Raw genomic sequence first — 20246 nt, 5'->3', positions numbered from 1 at the left:
ATGCTTTTAAGGCAGTCCTAAGGGGAAAACGCATCTCACTGACGGAAGCACTTAATAAACAAAGGGCAAAAAAGCACCAAACCCTGGAAACTGAACTGCAAATGCTTGAGCAGACACATAAGAAGCACCAAGCCTGGCCTTTACAGCACCATTTCACAGCCCTATGGGGCAAACTCAATGCTATCTACACCAACAGAGCGGAACTCACTTCACTCTGCCTACAATACACATCTTAGGAACAGGGGAACAAAGTAGGGGCAAAACCGCTTAGAGTCAAAAGGGAAAAAGAATACAATAGGAGACATCAGGAAACCATCTAATGACCTTGCTAGTTCGGACACAGAGAAGACCCACTTATTCGGTCATTTCTACAAGAGCTTATACACGGCTGAACACACAAATCCCACTCTTCAAACAACCTACCTTAACAGAGTACTACTCCCACCTTAACAAAGTACTACTCCCACAAATGAACCCCTTACAAAATGAAAAGTTAGAAGAGCCCATTAGGGACAATGTGTAATATGTGACAATAGCAAAGCTCAAACTCCACAAGTCACACAGGCCAGACGGCCTCACAGCTCAGTTTTATAAACCTTCCGTTCGGACCTCATCCCGCTTTTAACGTCCCTATTTAATAATATAGCTGATACAAGGGTGGTTACACCTTCAATAACCAAAGCGCTAATGACCATTATCCCTACACCAGGGAAGGACTCCCACTAATGTGGATCCTACAGACGGTTAACACCACTGAACTTGGACTCTAAGCTCTATTCTAGAATCTTGGGTACCACATTAGATGACTTGATTCCAGAATTGATTAACCCAGACCAATCTGGTTTCATCAAAGGGAGGCAAATGCATGATAAACTGAGAAGAGTGATTCACCTTCTGGAATAAGCAAATAGGAAAAAGATACCTGCAATCGTACTCAGAATAGATGCTGAGAAAATGTTTGACTGGGTGGATTGGTCCTTTTTATTCCATACTCTTAAGCGTTATGAGTTCTGTGACCAATTTATAGCAATGATTCGTGCAAAATATGTGACGCCGAAAGCCAGGGTTTTGGAGAATGGAGTAGGGTCGGATCTCATCCATCTACAGAGATGTCCTCTATCCCCGCTACTATTTGTGCTAAGCATCAAACCTTTCACAGCCAGCATTAGAGCTACACTCAACAGCCAGGGGATTCTCTTGAGCTCAATGGAGCACACGATCTCACTATTTCCCGATGATGTACTTTCAACTCTCACAACGCCTGGTCCTTCACTGGAAAAGCTTCGGGACACACTGAGCCATTTCCAGACGGTGGCAGTATTCAAAATCAATCTGACCAAATCTTATATGCTTAACTTGACATTACCTGCTGCGGAAATAGAAGCGATGGCAAATACGTCACCCTTCATTTGGGCCAAAACGGAATCACATATTTGGGCATTAAGATAACACCAAAAGTCACCGATCTCTAACTCACAAATTTTCCACGCCTCCTAATACAGCTAAAACGACTTAAAAAATTGGGCTCCAATATACATGTTTTGGTTAGGGAGGATACAGGCAATTAAAATGTCAGAGCTCCTGAGAGTGCTATATCTACGTTGAGTATCCTAATTATTCGCTTCATATGGCAGAATAATAGAGCACGACTGCCATTCAAGGTACTATGACTCTCTAAGGAGGCAGGAGTCCTGGCTCTCCCAGACTTTCCTCTCTATTACAAGCCTGCCCATTTGAGAGTCATTTCTGAGTGGTGTCTCTGTGAATCTGACAAGCACTGGCTCAATATTGACAGGGCAATTGTAGGGAGAGTGATCTGGAATGTCCTATGGAAGCCGAAAGCCGTCTGACCACCCAACGCCTGCCTTAGCACCACAACTGACATAACGTTGAAAGTATGGGATGCCGTGACCAAAACACCAGGGTGGACCACGTTTCCCACACCCTTCACACAACTACATTACAACCCGACATTTCTACCAGCTCTCACACCAGGCCCCTTTCACACCTGGAAAATAGGAGGATGTCTCACACTCTTTGACTTTTTCCACAAATGGGATATCCTGACCTTTGAACACTTCCAAAGACTTTTAATGTATCACCTATGGAACACTGCCATTACACACAGCTGAGACATGGGGCCTGGCGAGCTGATGTTTAACTGGCAGTCACAAAAGACTAAACACCCATAGAGTAATTCGTTCACTGAGCAGGTACCTCTAAGGGGACTATATCCTTCTTTCACTCACTATTCCTTACTACACTAAGCACCTCAAAACCACGACATTTAGCATTATGGAAACATTTTTGGGGGACATCATCTTTGACAAACTTTGGCACACTTTATGGGGGGATATACCAAAATATAACCACTCAATGTTTCTAAGGGAGTCCCACTACAAACCCCTCTTTGATTAGTACTTATATCTTACTAAATGGAAGAAAAACTTCCCCACCATCCCTGACTTATGCTGGAGACGATGTGGCCTCCTAGGGGACTTTGCTCATATCTGGTGAGCCTGCCCACATATTAGACCATTCTGGAACGAAATATTAGCACAAATTAAAGATATACTGGGCTATCTGATATCAGACACAATAGAGTGTGTCCTCCTGGGCCTGAGAGAGGATACCCTCCAAAGACCGACACATTATGTGGCTATATTTTGGCACCTCAAAGATGGCTGTAGCGGCAGCATGGAATAAAAGAATGCCCCAGCGATCACCCAATGGCACGCCCACCTCTGGCAAGCTCTCCCATGGAAAGGATTTCAGAATTATTTTCTAATGACTTCAGAAATTCCGAATTCACATGGGGTCCAGGTATCCTACTTATCTAGGGGCTTATGGTTGACACCCTGCAACCCGTGAACAAGGATGTTTCAATTCTAGTGCTGAGGCAGAATGCATCCCTTTGTCTCCCCCATCTCCTCTATCACTCCCGATATTCACCGGATGGCTACGGCAGTTCTCATAGCCTGCCCATCACATATACAACTGCATGTGAAGACACTCAGACACACTGGAGCCCGTGGGTTTCATTTTCCTTTTTTACTTCGTTTTTCCCTTTTTCTTTTTCCTGCAATGGTGTTGGGTATGATGTCTAATGTTAAACTGCAGAGATTATTTGTGTATGATGTACGTCCGACTTGGAGTCGCTCACTGTGTTGCAAACTGTCTTCTCAAGAGGCTACGCATTGTACTGTGGTGTGATTACCACTGTTAATTCTTACTGGCTGTTTTCAGCACCTAAAACGCAATAAAAACAAGTTTGACAAAACAAAATACCGTTGGCTGCATTGTAGTTCACACATCTGTGAGCTACAATGCAGCCAACAGTATTTCTTTGTCAAACTTGTTTTTATTGCGTGTTAGGTATTGAAAACAGCCAGTAAGATTTTCAGCTGTATGTACTTTAGAAATAGGAAATTAAGGAGGAAGTGTGAAGACCATCTTTGGTAGGGATGCAGACATAGTAATCTGATTTACTAGCCATCTTGGATTGGGAAACTGACTTAAGCCAGCTCCTCCTCTTCCTCAGCTTCAGTGGAGACAGAGAAGGCAACATGGATGGAAACATAGTGGATCCTGAACGGAGGAGACTAGATATTATTGGCTTCCTTTTAATAGGGCATTTCTCTCCTTCCCCCGCTGTGTGGCATATAGAAACAAGATCATATCCAAAAACTTAAAGTGTTGGTATGCTGTCCCACAAAGCAGGTCTATGAACCCGAACAATGTTACATAGCAACCGTGTAGTTATGGTTCGGTCTTCTTAATAACTTTGGTCATGTTTGCCAAATCAATATGAGGGTTTCCAAAAAAGGTCCACTCCATATTTTAACTCCAATAGGATTTCTTGCTTTCGTCTACAGAAACAAAAACTGAATCTAATTAGACCAAACTTGACATGAACATACAATGTTACTTAAGGACGTATCTTTGCTTGGTTTAATGTAAATCTGGTCACTAGTTTTTGAGAAAATAGCATTTAAAAATTCTTTGGCATGGACTTTACAGTGTTAACAAGTTAGAGGTAGGAGAACCATTAGTATGCTGATGGGCGCCAACCAGGGGTTGACTACCGTTTGCAGATTGAATTACAAAATAACCAAGGGAGTGTGTGTTTATTTTTTTACCAATCATCCTTTTTGGGTCCACGACCTCAGACATGCATTTGTGTACCCTAGCACTATACTTTGCTGACTGCAAGAAAATATTTTCTCCTGGCAATGCCACAACAGGGGACAATGCCTGCATCCTCAAAACAATTATGAACGAGCACATAAGAGGGAAGGGTGAACACACTCTGATGATACCAAGACCTTTGTTGTACACACCCCTGAAAGGCCTCCACCAAAGTGTAATTATGAAGTTTGTTTTTTGACACATGGTCCACCACCTTCCACTGGTGTCTGAGTGTAGCTCACGAAACGTGCATGCCCCTGCCATCATGATCCACAGTTCACGGTCTCAGTACTAGGATCATAGAATATGGACTGGGTACCAACAAAGGTCCACACAAATGTTAGCACTCCTGCTATTTAGGCAATGGTCTATAGGCAAAACTTTGGATCAGTTGAGTATGCAGCATTGATTACAAGACCTTTGATTATAAAACTCATGGACACATGTTGGTCCTCCTTTGATAGTCCATGGTCCCGACCTCAGGACGAGGAAGAGTGAAAGGATGTTGTCTGCTGTGACCAGAATGAAGAAGTGGAGAAACAGACCATGGATTCTGATGTCTGGGAAGTCTTTACAAATCTATAGGGTGAGAACAAGAAGGGTCAAATGCAAATTATGGGGCATATTTAAGATAAGTGGCACTGCCCTTTAGTGCCCCCCAACCACCAACATGTGTGAATCATATTCAAAATATGGCGCACTACGGAGCAGGGTAGGGGGCAATAGCGTAATTTGTTTTTTTTTACGCTATTGATGTATTCTGCAGGAGTAGCTGCAAAATTTTGGTGCTACTCCTGCAGAATACATAAGAGCCCATTGTATTCAATGGCATGCCCCTTTGAACACCTGCTCTGAGCAAGCATTTTAGATTTCCTTGTGCCATTTTTTCAGCCTCCCTAATTGGAGAACGCCCCCTATGCATACATTACGCCTGGCGGAGGCATAATGTAGCGCAAAGGGTTACAAAGTGGCGCAATATATGCATTGCGCCAGTTTGTAACTATGGTGCAGAGATTTTGGCCTTCTAAAATGTGCTAAGTGTTAGAATGGCACTAGGGGCTCTTAAATATGCCCCTGTGTGTCCGAAAACGTAGCTTCGGTGCATAAATCTTACAACAACTCCTTAAGACAAAGCCTGAGAAGGAGAGTGTGAGGTTCTTTCAGAAGTGAAAATTAACAACATAGCAGGAATTGGACACACTCTAGAATGTGCAAAGAGGTACTGCAGGAAGCGGAAGAAAATAATTTACAGCTGAACATGTTTGTACTCCACTGCAGGGAATGCCAGACCAAAATCTAATGCAAGGGAAAGAAACCTAGGATTGACAATCAAATAATGGACAATGATATGTTAAATCCCATCAATCATGTCAAAACGTTTATAAGTGAACATTTGCCAGTGAACATTTGCCAGTACATACCCCCCAAAAAAACAAAAAATAAGAACACAATATCAACCCCACCCCACCCTTAATATATCAACGAAAGAGCATGTATCTTTAAATGTCTAGGTCCTGCAAGGCCAACCTGTGATGCACACAGCCAAAGAATGCACAGTAGGGGTTAGGTGCCCAATGTGAGTTGATCATAGGGCCCGGCTGTAGGTCAGGCCTGGCAATCCACCTCAGCTGCTGGTGGTCAGTGGCCGCGTGGTGCCTATACTGATCATCCACATAAGAATGGGCACAAAGTCTGGCTAGAGGCCAAGCCCTGCAGCTAACCTCCCACTGCCTCTTGCATCACCTGGCAGAAGGCAATGCTCAGGATGTTGGATGTCCTAGATGGGTTGGGCACCAGTCCCTGCGCCCAACTGCTGGGTGTGGTACCAGAACAGAAAACATCAGAAATGTAATAAAAAAGTAGAACGGCAAAGGGAAGCTATGATTATCTTTGGTTATGACAATCAATATTTTGAAAAAAAAACTATGAAATGCACTTGAAAAAGCACCGTTAATTTACATTTATAATTATACATTAAAACTGAAAAAAACACGTGGATTAGTAAATTATGGTTAATAATGCCTCCTCCGATATAGTGACTCCTGTTGTAATTCTTCTGAGGAAATCTCCCGAAATGTAGTGACTCCCAATGTTATGCCTTCGATGTAGTGCAGGAAAACTCCCATTCCAGGCAATTCCACAGCTCCCAACATTACCATTCAGTCCTGAGGTTGACTGGCTCCCCATTTATTATTTAATTACATTTGTATAGTACTTGATTCTGCTCTCTACCGACTGACGTGTGTCTAACTTCTTGAATGAAAATGAAAGAGGTAAAAGCCACGTGGAGTAGAGACAATCCAAGTAGGTACTTATACCAACTAGCGACAACCTATACCACACTATATGTGATGTTTTACCTCCCCATACCAGATTCTTTAGATTGGAATGGGGTATAACATGGCAGCATTGTATGTTTCTACTTCCCACCTTTTCACAAAGAGATTTACAGGTAGTAGTTTTACAAGTGTGGAGTCTCCACACATGAAAAGACAGAGCTGTTATATCTTTTTTATGTGCGGAAATACCGCATACTGCCCTTAAACCCTTTGAGAATATCAAGCAATTGTAAACGTACACAAAAGTGAAAGCTTACCTTTGTGTTTCAGGCCCTTGGTGTCTTTGTCTTGCACCCACTTTCAACTTCTCACTGAGCCTGAAGTGGGAACATTCATTGACAACAAGTACATTACACTAATCATGATGTAGGTTCTGTTTTTCCTTTCAGATGGGACTTGTGTATAGGAACATTGCAGGATATGACAGTGTGGAAGTCACTAAACTGAGGTGAGTTTAGTTTATCATTCCTTGCGAATGGTCCCTTCTCATCTAATGAAGTTTCTCTTCTCAATGGACACAAAATACCGGGCTCTACTCAAGTTTTTCACTTTTACTTGCATTTCTACTTTCCTCCCTTCAGTAAAGGCAGCATCGTTGTGGAGCACAACGTCATCTTTAAGGAAAAACCCTCCAGCAGTGTTGGCGACTTTGCGCAGGAGATCTGGGTGAGGCTTGAAGATATAAACTGCACATCTAACGCCGAAGGTAAAAGAGGCCCTCACACTAAAACACCTTAGCACGGCTTTAGAACATTTTTGGTCACTTTACTGGTAAAATATTTAGAATTCTCCTCCAAACTCTGGCTTTCAGTTTGGGGAACATGTAGTTTTCTGTAAGATACGGAAAACATAACTTACCTAGCAGTTTGTGTTGAACACTGGGTTCCAGCAAAACAAGGCCTTTCATTTCCCATTTGCCTGGGGCAAGTGTTTGCCAAGATATCCCTACAGGGGGCACGTGTGACCTGGCATTTGGAAGTAGGGCAAGACACAATACCGTCGCCCTAGCAGTTTAATTCCCATACTCATTGTCAGAGGATGCAATGTCTGGTAAAGAGTAAGCGCTGCTGAAATTCCATTGACTGTCATTGCTGTGGTATGCTTTGCCTGTGAATGCAATTAGTGTCTCTCCAATGAACACCAGAGTCTGTTATGGACATAGGTTGGACTTTTTCATATTGATTATGAAGCCAAATTTGTGGAAGACATTAATAGTTTGTCAAAAGTAGACCAGGCTTTGTGCACCGCTGCTCCCTTTTCTCAACCAGTCATCTGGTTTGTTACCAGACGACCAGCTGTCTAGGTGTTGAGCATAAGAATGCAACTGTATTGGCGATACCCTGTCACTACTGCTAGACATTTGGCCAAAACCCTGTGGGCTGTAGTGACCCAAAGGGTACAATTGTCAATTGGTAATGCACTCATGACCACAAACCTGAGGTAGTGGTGGTGAGCTGGATGGATAGGGATGTGGAAGTAGGCATCTTGCAGATTGGCCATTTTGAAGTGATTAGATGTGATGCAACAGATGAGGTTTCAAAGGTTGAATATTGAAATCAATATCTTGTATTTTTTGGTGAAGAAGAAATACAAGATCCATTGGCCCCTTTTCTGCAGTGGTCCAACTTATATTGTCCCTTTGTGAATGAGAGCTTGTACCTGGTCTAGCATCAGTTTGTGATGCTCCTTGAGTATGTTGCGAGGTTGGACTGGGATGTTGGGTGAGGTGGTGGGAAATTCCTATCAATAACCTTGGGCAAATGTTGGGCATCACCTACTAATCCGAGGTAACATTCTAGCACTAAGAAAGGTATAACCTCAGACATCCCACAACAAGTGTTAGATAGTTGGGGAAAGGTATGAGGTCACTGCTTGCTGGTGCAGGCACCTCTTTCTTGTGCTCTTTCACCCTTGGAGCGGCTATGGCCTCTGAAGCCATTTCTTGTGTATTGTCTTTGGGTTATTGCTGCCCTTCTTGAAAGGGCTGTTGTGGTTGTTATTAGTGCCAAGAGACAGTCTACAAAACCTTTTTTGCCTCTTGTGCTGCCAGATACTCTCAGCCTCAGCAGTGTCCATCTCCTTTTTGACATAGCGATGAAGCAAAATGTGCCTTGACGCTATATCTGTAGAATCAGAAACACATCAGATGATTTTTTGGATCTCTATTGATCTGTATTCTCTATCTCTTCTATGCCTTGACGATAGAGACGTTGAATTGGAAAAGCAACATTGTGTGTCTGCCCCAATACCAAGTAATTTCCATACTCTTCTTGTCTGGTTTTGGAGAACCAGGTGTCACCTGCACCTTATAAAAGCGCTCTCTTCCATGCTGTGTGCATGAGAGGGACTGGGGTGCATGGCTGTACGGTCGTTCAACCCTTGGTGCAACTTCACTTCATTTTATTGGAACTTTAAAGAACTCTGTAGAGAAGTTTAACACTGTTCTGAGCATGGATAGGAATTGTGTGTTCTACTCTTTATGAAAAGGTTTCAGTAAGAAAGTCTTTTTCCTGCTCATTCACATTCATGGGAAAATGATGGTATTATTTTTGTGTTCTGCCACTGTGTCTATAAATGCATGATAGGCTGATGTATCATCAGGTAGTGAAGCTTTAACAGGATATGGCTCTGAAGAGAAGTCACTCAGAGGCTCTTCCCTGCAGTCATGCTAGGAATAGCCCTTCTGATTATATCACCCTGGTTCCCAATAAAGGAGCAGCAGATCTGCAATTACATTCTGGACTGGAGTCACCATGTATGGAGCGTGCTAATGACATTTGAGGGGGTGCTGTCAATAGCGTAACCTCTGGTCTTTTATTTTTAGGGATACATATGTCCTAATGTCCTCTAAAATTGGCTCATAAAAGGTGTGCTAATGGTTTATGTGAGTTCACTTTATAGTGGGAGGAGATAGTGTGCCAATGTGTCAGTTGCCATAGTTACTGAAAATTGTTTTCTGTCTATGATCAGACTATGCACCCTCATCTGTGCTAGAAGTTGAGGTTGTGGTGTGTTTCAGCTTTGACTTTAGTGCCTTATCTGGCTAAGTGTCTTTTTGGCCTCAAGGCTTTATGCCTCAGCTTTAAGTTTTGGCTATCGCAGAATGCCGTTTTTGGCATTTGTTTTTGATCAAAGTGGGCACCACCAACTGGCAAGCCTGTTTTGTCATTAGGTCATCAGTCACAGCATGGTGCTCTGGGGGCTGTTTCTTGTCAAGAAGGCAAGATGCCTTATGGGACCATTCCCGAGGGAAGAACCTCATGTGTATGAATTACCTTGGTTTGAGGTCATGGCTGGATTGTCTGGTCCTTGCTGTCTAACCCTGAAACAAGGTTTTGTCTTTGGTCTGAGTGCAGGTTTCCGCTGGGAGATTGAGCCGACGAAGTCAGAGTTATGGGAGGACTCATACATGGGCTCCTCTCTAGTTGGTCTTTCACGTTACTGGATGGACTCACCATTTTGATTTTGAGGTGATTCCTTCAATATCCTTAGTGACCATGGCAGACTAAAGCTGTGTCCCTTCTGTGACAAGTGGTCTTTTTAGATCTGATTCATTACACACAGTAGACATGGTACAGGTACTTTCATTGTGGTCAGTCAGTGAGCTGGGGATACATTCCAGATGCTGGAACAAACACAGAAATTTGCTGTTGCATGAAGAGCGAATTTTAAATGGTGTGTCCTCAATTCACTCCCCAAAAATGAATCATTTGTATAGAACTTCGCCCCAGACTTGTGACTCGGTCCTGTTCCAAAGTGGTCAAATTACTGATAAATGCACAGTGTCTTCTATACTTTTGAGCTCTTCTAGTTTTTTTGGTGTGCAGCTGTTGCAGAGCAGTGGAAAAGTCCACATCTGATGGCAGAAAAAAAGATCTAAGGTGGAGTCTGTGTCTTGGTGCATTGTGGGTTTCAGGACAGGTGTCACATGAGAAAAACAACTTGCAACATCCGAGTCCCACACCGGCAGGCAGAAGTGTGCACCTCATCTGTTTCCACAGCACATAGTGCAGTCATGTTATTCTGCTCTAATTCAGAGGTTGAATGGTTTGACCATACACTAGGTCATTTAACGTAATCTAAATATGGATCTGTATACTATGTTAGGACTTGATGGGTGGGTCTATGCACGAGGTTGATGATCAAATGGTAGGATTCTGCCTGATTTGAGGAATTGAAGGTTAAAAACGTATCCCAGATGAGATCCTAAATGTGTTACAGGTCATTGAAGATCAACAAAGGGTGTGTCTGTTTAGAGCTTAAAGGAGTTGTTTCTATCATGTCACCATGCAAAACATGGGACTCTGCACCAGACAAGAGCTCAAAGTCAGGAATCACGGAGAGGAAAAATAACTCAGTTTAATACCTGAGCAAATCACCATATACCATGCTTGAAGTGTGTTACAGTACTCTGCTACCTAGTGTAGGGATCAAATGTGAGGTTCAACTCAAGGTCAGCACTCAAAGGATTAGACTCTACCCCTGATCAGAGCTCGAAGAAAGAGACTTTGCGCGAGTCTATGTTTTAAGATCAGAATATCAGCTAAAGTCAGGATTGAAAGAATGGATTCTCCTTTCAGGCAAGGCTCAAATAAATTGCCTAGTGCCCCTGATTAGGGTTCGAAATGTGGGATTCTATCCCTGTTCTGGACTGAAACAGTATCACTCTTTCCACAGTCAGGGCTAGAAGCATGAGTCTACCCCTGTTCAGAGCTTGAAGAGGGGTCCTTTGCCTCATGTTGGCACCTAAGCATGAGGACTTGAACAAAGGTCAGGGCTTGAAAGCTGGGACTCTACCACAGCTGAGGAATCGAAAGGGTGGTTCACTCAGAAGTCAGAATGTAATAAGGCATCCAGGCAGGGCAAGACATGGGTAACTGTGCTAAAAATCAAGGCTAAAAGGGTGAGACTTTAACCGAGACTGATAACAGAAATTTGAGTACAGTCCAGGCGGGGTAGTATCATTGAATTGCACTCTGAAGGTGAGTTTGACCGCTGAACATTGTTAGATATGCGGCACTCAGTCTCATGTCATTTGTGAACAGGTTGGTTTCTCTCTCAATTTATACTGTAAATTATGTCCTTGTTTAAGAAAATTCCTTCTTTTGGACAAAGTACATATTCATAATTGCTGTATAAAAACATCACACAGAAATACCAATTATTAACCAGATGTGTATTTTCCGTCCCCAGAACGAGTATGCTTTACTCTGATTGATGCCGAACAAGTTGAAGTGGGCCCCCAAGGTAAGACCTGAGTATTTAGTGCCAGCCCCCACCCTACTAACAACTGCTCATATTTTCTCTCTTGGGTTCCACTCAATGACTTTAATCACAGACATTTCTATTACCTTTAGTGATGCCATTTGTAGAGTTATTACCACCCACAGGGAAACAGCATGGGAATGTGAACTTATGGTAGATAAAAAAGGTGCAAAACCTCATCTAGTGCAGAAAGTAGAGTGGATGGAGTATTTGCAGAGATGGCATGCATTCACCCACTACATGTGCTTTCACTACCCCTACCTTTATTTCATTAGAATGCCTACTAGTCAGTGTTGGATAGATGATGTGCTTGTTTCACAAACATGCCATTAGCTGTATCTATTTGATGACACTCTCAAGTCACTACACTAGAAAGGACACTGTCTGCCTGCTCTACATGCCTGAGACCTAAGCATCCCCGTTTGTGGACAGTGCTCCATTGGTTGATAGCAATATCTGCTCTATGTTAGTCACAATGAAGTATATGAAAAGTGGTGGATGAAATGCTTAATTTACTCTCAGCCACTGGTAATTAGCCTGCATCACGGTCTAATGTTATCGTACACACCAGTCCACCTCAGTGTGTCATCACTTTTCGTATACGTCTATATTACTCAATATTACTAAGAAGAATACACACAAAAATAGAGGATTATTTGTTCTTGTAGAATTTTAGTTCATATTGTGTGGTTTAAACATACAATCTTTTGTGGAAAAGCTCTAGAGATGCTAAAATCTAGGACTTCATAATATGTTTCAGATCAGTGGACAGAGCCCTAACATGTACATCACCTCAGACAGAAGCAAAAGTTCTTTATCAGGACCTCCTGATCAGGCTTGCACTTCCAGAAGGGACCTGAAAAGACATAAATGTAGGCTATTTTGGGTAAAAGGCTAACTTCTCTTTCACATAGTGAGTTTATGGTTTCTTCTTTGATGACTGTCACTGAGTGTTAGCAATATAGCACAAAGAGACAGCTTGTTTTTCACTTTCTCACAAACTGATATGGAATTATTATAAAATAACCTTAATTTTACAATGACTTCAAAACAATCTTGCTAATATAACCTTTATTTAGTCACTAATGACTAGCCCTAAAAGATTCATTCCCCAAAATGTTTGTTTTTAGTATGAATTGAATTACTTTCGTTGGAAGATCGTTTATTAGTAGGGGTTGGTAGGTACCCACCACTTGTAATAAGGCCACAATCACAATATAAGACCCAAACAAGGTCTCAGTAAATTAATCCCCGCACAGCCCTCGGTAGCTGGCAACAAGCAGGCACGCTCAACTTAGGAGACAGGTGCGTAAAGCATTTAAAACCAACAATACATTAAATAAGTAAGACACAACACACAATCAAAATCAAACCCCAATTTATAAAAATAGGAGGACATATTTTTATCTTTAAGATTACACTTAAACGATAAAAAAATTAATGGAGGGAACCAGATATATGTATTTTTAAAAATTAAAAGTAAAACTAGCGCTTAGAAGCAAGTAGTGCTCAAAGGGTTAAAAAAAATCACACTGGACTGGGATGACATCAAGCGTTCCAGCCGCCCACGATGTAACAAGTTTACAATTACTTCCAGTAGTGTTTCTTGATGCAGGAAAGTGGTCTCCATCACCAATCCAAGGATCTAGAATACCTGAGTTGCTCCTTGGGATGTTGGGACTACAATTCCCACAATGCACCTGGCCGTATTCTCAAAAGTCCACTGAATGCTATCCAGCTGGGCTCTTCTGGCAGGGGTTAATGCAGGTGACTCTTGATAGCTCCTTTATACCTGTCGCTTACACTCCTGAATCCTTTGAAACCAGACAAAGACCTCTTTTTCCTTGCGAGTGCAGTCCTTCTTTATGCAGATTAGGGGTTCAGGAGGGCTGTCCTTTTTATTCTTCTTGTTTCCAGGCAGGGATCTTTGGGCATCCACAAAACCAATCCAACGGTCTAGAAGCTCTGAGATGGTCCTTGGGATGTTGGGACTATGTTTCACAGAATGCACCTAGCTAATTCCTTCAAAGGCCACTGGAGGCTGTCCAGGTGGGGTCTTCTTGATGGAGATGATGCAGGTGAAACTCTGTTAACCTGTTGCTATCTGGTAGTCCACTCCGTATCTTCTTGAAGCCAGGCAAAGTCCTTAGAGCTGTAGTTCCTCAATGTGCAGCAGGTGCACTCATGCAGAATGCAGTCCTTTGGGGAACAGGCCATGGTTCCAACAGGGCAGTCCTTCTTCTCCTTGTAGTTTCAAGCAGGGATCTGAGTTGCTGGGAAACTCTCCAATATTTATCCAGTGTACCTGTGCTAGCAAGCAGGGGCGCACCCCTGACCAATGGGGTGCAGGGTGCCACCCTCTGGGGTGACTACTTCCTGCAAAGTGTGGCAAAACTCAATCTGAGGAAGCACTATTCTTCCAAAATCCAAAATGGAGAAAATCTCTCCTTGGGGTCAAGATCCCTCTGGTGTGGCCTAATCTCCCGAACACTCCCCCTACAGCCCCTCTGCTAATCTAATCACTGGGCCATCCATCTGGCTGGAGTGGCATGATTTGGGGTGGGCCTGGGTCCTGACCTAACTGTAATTTCCTCTTTGAAGAGCAGTTTGGCTACCCAGCCCCTTCCTGCCTCTTGCTTTGCAGCTTGCATATGTCTACCTACCAGGTGCCCCTTTCTCTCAATGCAGGCCACTTCACACCTCATTGAGTCAGCTTGGCTCAGCCTGGCAAAGGCTGGCAAAACAGAGAAGGGCTACTGGAAGGCTGGAATTAGGCTTAGAGAAAAGAAAGTTCTATAACTTATTTTCTGTGTTAGTTATAATAAATCTAACAGTGGCAAGTTGGTGGGTTTATTCTAACTATCATTTCAAGTCCATAAAGGACATTGTAGTTTTTTTTTCTAGTGATAGTTGTACTTTGATAAAATATTCCCATGTTAGCCTATGGAGACAATGAACTATGCTGCGGAAAATCGTTCCGTCACCAGGGCATATAAAATATCTGTTTAATGTCCCTTCTTATAGCTACAACTCACTCTAACCCTGGAGCACTTAGGGGAGAACTTAGGGGTGGCTTATATGTAAAAATAGGGTCATTTGAGACTTTGGAAGTACCTTTAATTCCAAAGTTATATTTGCATATAAATTTAATTTAAAGTCAGCCTGCAAAGCAGAGCTGACTTTTTAAGTGGCAGCAGGCCACTCAGCAGTGTATACTTAAGTGCATTAATTCTGCTGGACCTCTAAACTTCCATGCCCTATCATATACTAGGGACTTACAGGTAGGTTGTCCTGCCAGTTACAATTGTACCTAATTTTCATACACTTTTAATTAGAGCACAGGCCCTGGGTCTGGTTTGCAGAGCCCAGGGCACCCTCCGAGTCAGAAAACCCGCATATGGGGTTTAAAAATAGGGTCTAAAGGTGGGGGGACAATGCAAAAAGAGCTGTTTCCTCACAACTTTCATGCCATGAAAGTAAAAGTATTATTGTACCCCTCTGCTAACTCTATTGGTAACGAAGACTCCAACTCTAACAGATCCTAAATATGTTATTTAATTACATGAAGTACATATCAAGTTAATGTCCCTAGCAATATGTTCATTTTCAAGTAGAAATATTTGCCCTTTAAAATGTGTTTAATTAATTCCACTTAAATTAAAATTAAATAATGAATTATGTTCCATTTTCCCTAAAACCTACCCTAAATAATGATGACTTTAAGTATTTAAATTGAATTAATGGAAATTAGTATGTATGAATCATGCCACCAATACCCTAGCCCTAATGCAATAATTTCTCTAACACCACCCTTTTTAAATATTTAATAGTAATTAGTTAAATAAATTATATTCAATTACTGGTAATGGCATGTTTCTGCTGAGAGTCCTTCTGGAGCTTTCCTAATTTGCAATACCCTCTGACGTTTGGATGACACTAAATTATGGTCAGTAACATCGACTTGCACATATATATTTAATCCAGTAGATTACCTATCACTACATCATCATTATTATTTTTACTCTTACCTTGTTTACCTAACGTTACAAATGATTGTAGTCACCTATGATGCTTATCTCTAATTACCTTGTGGTGTAGTGGTAGAGCGATTTAGTGGATGCAATAAAGTTATCATGTGATGTAAAGCATGAAATACCACATGGGACCTCCTAAAACATGCGGCAGGCCTCTCAAAGGGTCTTCACAAAAGCCCCCAGAGAGAAAACGGAGAGCTGGACAGAAGGCTCGCAGCTGGTGAAGTGATCTTCTGCGGTTTCTACATGCACCTTGTGTATTCCTGCACATCCCATGCTTCAATGGCAGCTGAGCCTAATCCATACCACGTTTTCACTATCTCCCCATCAGACAAATGTACAGACAGCGAAACTAAATTGAGCTCAAGTACAATGTTAGTGGTTTTACTGAATATATGGCATGGATCCAGCTCGCCTGGACCTGCTTTCGAACCCGCTGTTTGCAGGTGTTCAGCAGTGCTGCAGGGGTATGCAGTTATGCCTAGAAGTGCAGGGCTTGCAATCAGTTCATTGGAGGCATTTTTAAAGGTTGAGACCAGCCCCACCCTAGAACCTGGTTCTACTGAATTTGGAAAGCAATTGAGGTTTTGTGAGCAGCAGAACAGCTACGTCCAGAGACGGGCAGGGAAGATAATGTATTTATTGACTGATGTATTTAATAGTTTTAGTGCAGTCGGCCTGATGTTTCTACCAGAAATGTCTTACATAAGGTCAATGACTAAATATAGGTAATTCAAAAGCATGGAGGAATTCACATACCTGAGTGGTGACAAAGGTTTCGAACAAAGATGTTTTTTACTAGGAGAAAGCAAGACACCAAGTGAGAGAAATCAACAGAAATATGATAATACATAGTATAGCAACACAGCAGCCCAAACACCATCTAGGAAACCGTGTGGTTATACATTTGTTGTCGTCCCCTTGCCTGTGTCCTGGTTCTAACCATTGCTGTTTCTCTGCAGATGTTTGCACCTACGCGGACGTAATTCCTGAGGAATACAGGAAGTATTTTTATGCTGTGAATTCCTCTAGGAACGGTTTTAAGTGTGTCTCCAGGTGCAACAATGAGCACCCCCAACAAATCGTATGCGGAAGAGGACAGTGTTCCCTCAGGCAGAATGGGCCAACGTGCTTGTAAGTCAACCATGCATCCCTTTCTAGCCAATGAGATGTGAGGGGAGGATGTGCTAAAAAGGAACTGCTGCCCTCAAATTGCTCTGTATTGAATGATATGTGCTGCCTGTTTGATCATGGCCTCCATAAATTTCCCATAACACCTAACACATGGTATAGGGTTCCCTATGATGACTGACACTTTGGCCAAGTGAACGAATACAGACGCCTGCCTATGGACGTTGGTTCAGAGAAACCACAAAGGGCAGCATAACAGACGTCATGGTCCTTGATCCCTTCTTAGACCCTTATGATAATCCTAATAACGATGTTTGTAGAAGCTTATGTAACTCAGCAAACTTCATGTCATTATGGGCCTCATTCATTACCATGTTAACAAGGTCGGACTAGGAACCCAAAGCAGACCTGGCAAATTTTTGTCAGACCAGCCTCCACAGGGGGCTTAGCAAGCGAGCCTGACCACTACAGTTGGGCTTGATGGGGGGGGGCTCTTCTCCCAAGAAAATTTGGGGAAAAATGCAAAATGGTGCATTCTACAACACATTTTTCATTATGTATTCAAAGGTATTAGTTTTAAAAGCATAGTAAATTACCTAAGAGTGCACCAGGATATGGCAATCTTTATTGGGGCTCTTCAATGATCCCCTCACCATCACCCTCTAACAGTGCTCTCATCTCTCCATAGCCCCTCTCCCACATGTATGTCATTTGTTTTATAGCGCTCTCTTACCAGCGTAAGGTGTTGGAGCTCTTTACATCACATACACACACACAGAGACTATGAATCATACGTGAGTAAAATGTAAATTAGTGTATAGAACATATTACGTAAAACAAAGGGGATTACAAGGTCTAAGATTCACAAGTCATCCAAACTGATAGGCACTTTTTGATTGTGCTTTGTCTGCAGAAGCATGAATTTAGGATTCTGAACGTAACACAGTGATTAGTTTTGACTTTATTAATAATAATTTATTTCTACCCAAACAAATCATTTGTGGCAAAATTAGAATAATCAAAGACTGGGAAAAACATAACTTTCTAACCTGTACTGTGCAGTTTGCATGCAGCTCTTTGATGGAAATTCATAGCTCACTGTGCTAGATTATGATTGTTACTCATAAACTGTACAGTAACAAAAGGAGCTCTGTGACAAAAGCAGTATCCCACTGACCACTGCACATAAATCACTGTTCCGCAGGCATATTAGCCCGCTGCGCTACCTTACATGACCCAAAACTCCCACTAGACAAAACCCCGATCTCCCTCTAGCAGGTACATTAATCACCAGAGTTACCTTGGCACTTTTATTGTTGCCTGAAAACTGTTGGATATTCAAGGAACTCTGCAGTGCTTTTAAAACTGCTGCATTGCTACTAAACCGCCCCCTCAGTAGCAAAAGCATCCCCCCACCTTTCCAGCCTCCCGGGCAAATGCCCGATGCCTGGTACAGCCAGTCCGGCTTTCAATGTTAATGGAGGTTGTATTTGGTTAAAGTCCTGCCTAAATGGATAATTTGCCCTTCATTACGAGCTCACATTAATCAGTTAGTCATTACTTATACCACAGGGTGCAGTATTCTCCCAATTACACATTTTAGTTCTCAGAAGGGGGGTAACCATTGTTTTTGCATTGATCGCTGCAGTTTTTCTCTTTTTTTCAGGCAGGATTTCCTATTCATGTTTTGCCAGGTTTTCTTGGCTTGGCTCTATAATAAGTCTGTCTTCATCATGTATTTTCCAAATCAGTACCTCAATGATTTCCTCTCAATCTTCTTTAAAACCTTGAAAGACTAGGAACTTGCTGTTGAAACTAATGTTCCTTGTAGCTTTCACTTGACAAAACACTTTGCATTTTCCAGCCTACGTCTGCTTATGGAGTATCCCAGTCAATGACACATTCCCACTGATACACCCAGTTTTTAGGCAGAAGTAAAGTCTGCATACCCTGCCATCTCAGCCCTCCATCCTTCCAAGGTCATAAACTGAGTATCATTAAATTAGGTAATAATAGCAGCTGTTTTCAAACAGCACTTGGAACTGGTAGATGTGTGATACTATGAAGTCCTATATAAAACACACATTACTACTAACAGATCAACAATGACCTAATTGGATCTCATAATTGCCCTTGGGAGAGTAGTGCCTAGGGATAAAGACTCAAATTGGTTGAACCATCATAAATAATGATTAATGACAATTTCACCAGTAAATAGCACCCTGCTGTCTCTGACACCTATTTCCTCAGTTCCTCCTCACAAGGACATCAATCCATTAAAATGCCAGGGGTGTCAGAAGTGACATCACACACCTTTAAAACCCTGATGTTCAAACAGAGTTGCCTCCTTGCCCATCCTTCCCTCACACAGTACCCTATTTGAAGGTGAAAGGGTAGGAGATGGGCAAAGTTTGACAACTACAAAATGTAACTAGGACTGTTCACTGTCTGTCTATACCACTGCAATAATGACTCCTAAAACCAGAGTACCAAATGGTTGGATAGGAGGACAACCTGTAACCACTAGCCCCTAATTGATGTTCATGTTTTTTCACTTCCCAAAATAATGATGCCTTTGTCACTGAGATGCTACTAATTTACTTTCACTGCCTCAGTGCGGTGATATCCCCTGGTCCCATCACCAAGTTGAGGATTAAAGTACTACATTTCTATTTTCTCTTTGAACATCTAAACTATTCCTAATACTGTGTTTCCTTGCACATTGTAAGGCACTCTGAATTCTGAAAGGATGGTAGGATGTACATGTATGCAGTCCTTCTCCAACTTTCCTGGATAGAGGTATAGACTATAAGGGACATTGGCCCAGGTAGTATGCCTTTGGTTCCATGTATTTTACTTGTACTACATTTACTTCCCAACTTTTAATTCAATGCATCTTTGCTTTGTTGACCTAACATAACATTTGAAATTACATTTACTTTGTGTCTTTTACTTGATCCTACCTTCAGTTTGTCCCCTAACCTAAGGCCAGGTGTACAAATAACTGTTTGAAAAATAGTGGCCCAAATTGCGACCAGTGTTTTTAGGACCAGTAAAGACTTTTATGAACCAACCTGTACATTAATAGGTCAGTTTAAAAAAAATTAAATCATAGTGGGTTACAATCTGAACTACCTATTGAATATGAATGGGGTATGTTACAAATTGTGACTCACTATGATTGGAGGCCATCACAGGGATGGTGGCCTGTTGGGGTCAGCAGAGCATCATGTCTGCAATATCTTTTAAATAAAGCAAACGTTTGTTACCATAGGCAGCCCATTTTCCA

At 42.1% G+C, this 20246-nt stretch overlaps 1 protein-coding gene across 1 annotated transcript in view; it reads left to right on the top strand.

The window, feature by feature from the left end:
* LOC138268040 (serine-rich adhesin for platelets-like) overlaps positions 1-20246 on the top strand; it is a 60255-nt gene that overhangs the window by 25332 nt on the left and 14677 nt on the right. The window contains exons 5-8 of the mRNA XM_069217382.1: positions 6917-6975; positions 7109-7233; positions 11721-11774; positions 16789-16960. Coding sequence (XP_069073483.1) covers positions 6917-6975; positions 7109-7233; positions 11721-11774; positions 16789-16960 — 410 coding nt within the window. The remainder of the gene's footprint in view (positions 1-6916; positions 6976-7108; positions 7234-11720; positions 11775-16788; positions 16961-20246) is intronic.

Source organism: Pleurodeles waltl, chromosome 12 (genome assembly GCF_031143425.1).
Source record: "Pleurodeles waltl isolate 20211129_DDA chromosome 12, aPleWal1.hap1.20221129, whole genome shotgun sequence".
NCBI classification, from domain to species: domain Eukaryota; kingdom Metazoa; phylum Chordata; class Amphibia; order Caudata; family Salamandridae; genus Pleurodeles; species Pleurodeles waltl.
The sequence above is the reverse complement of the archived record's forward strand: the minus strand, read 5'-3'. Positions and strand labels throughout refer to the sequence as shown.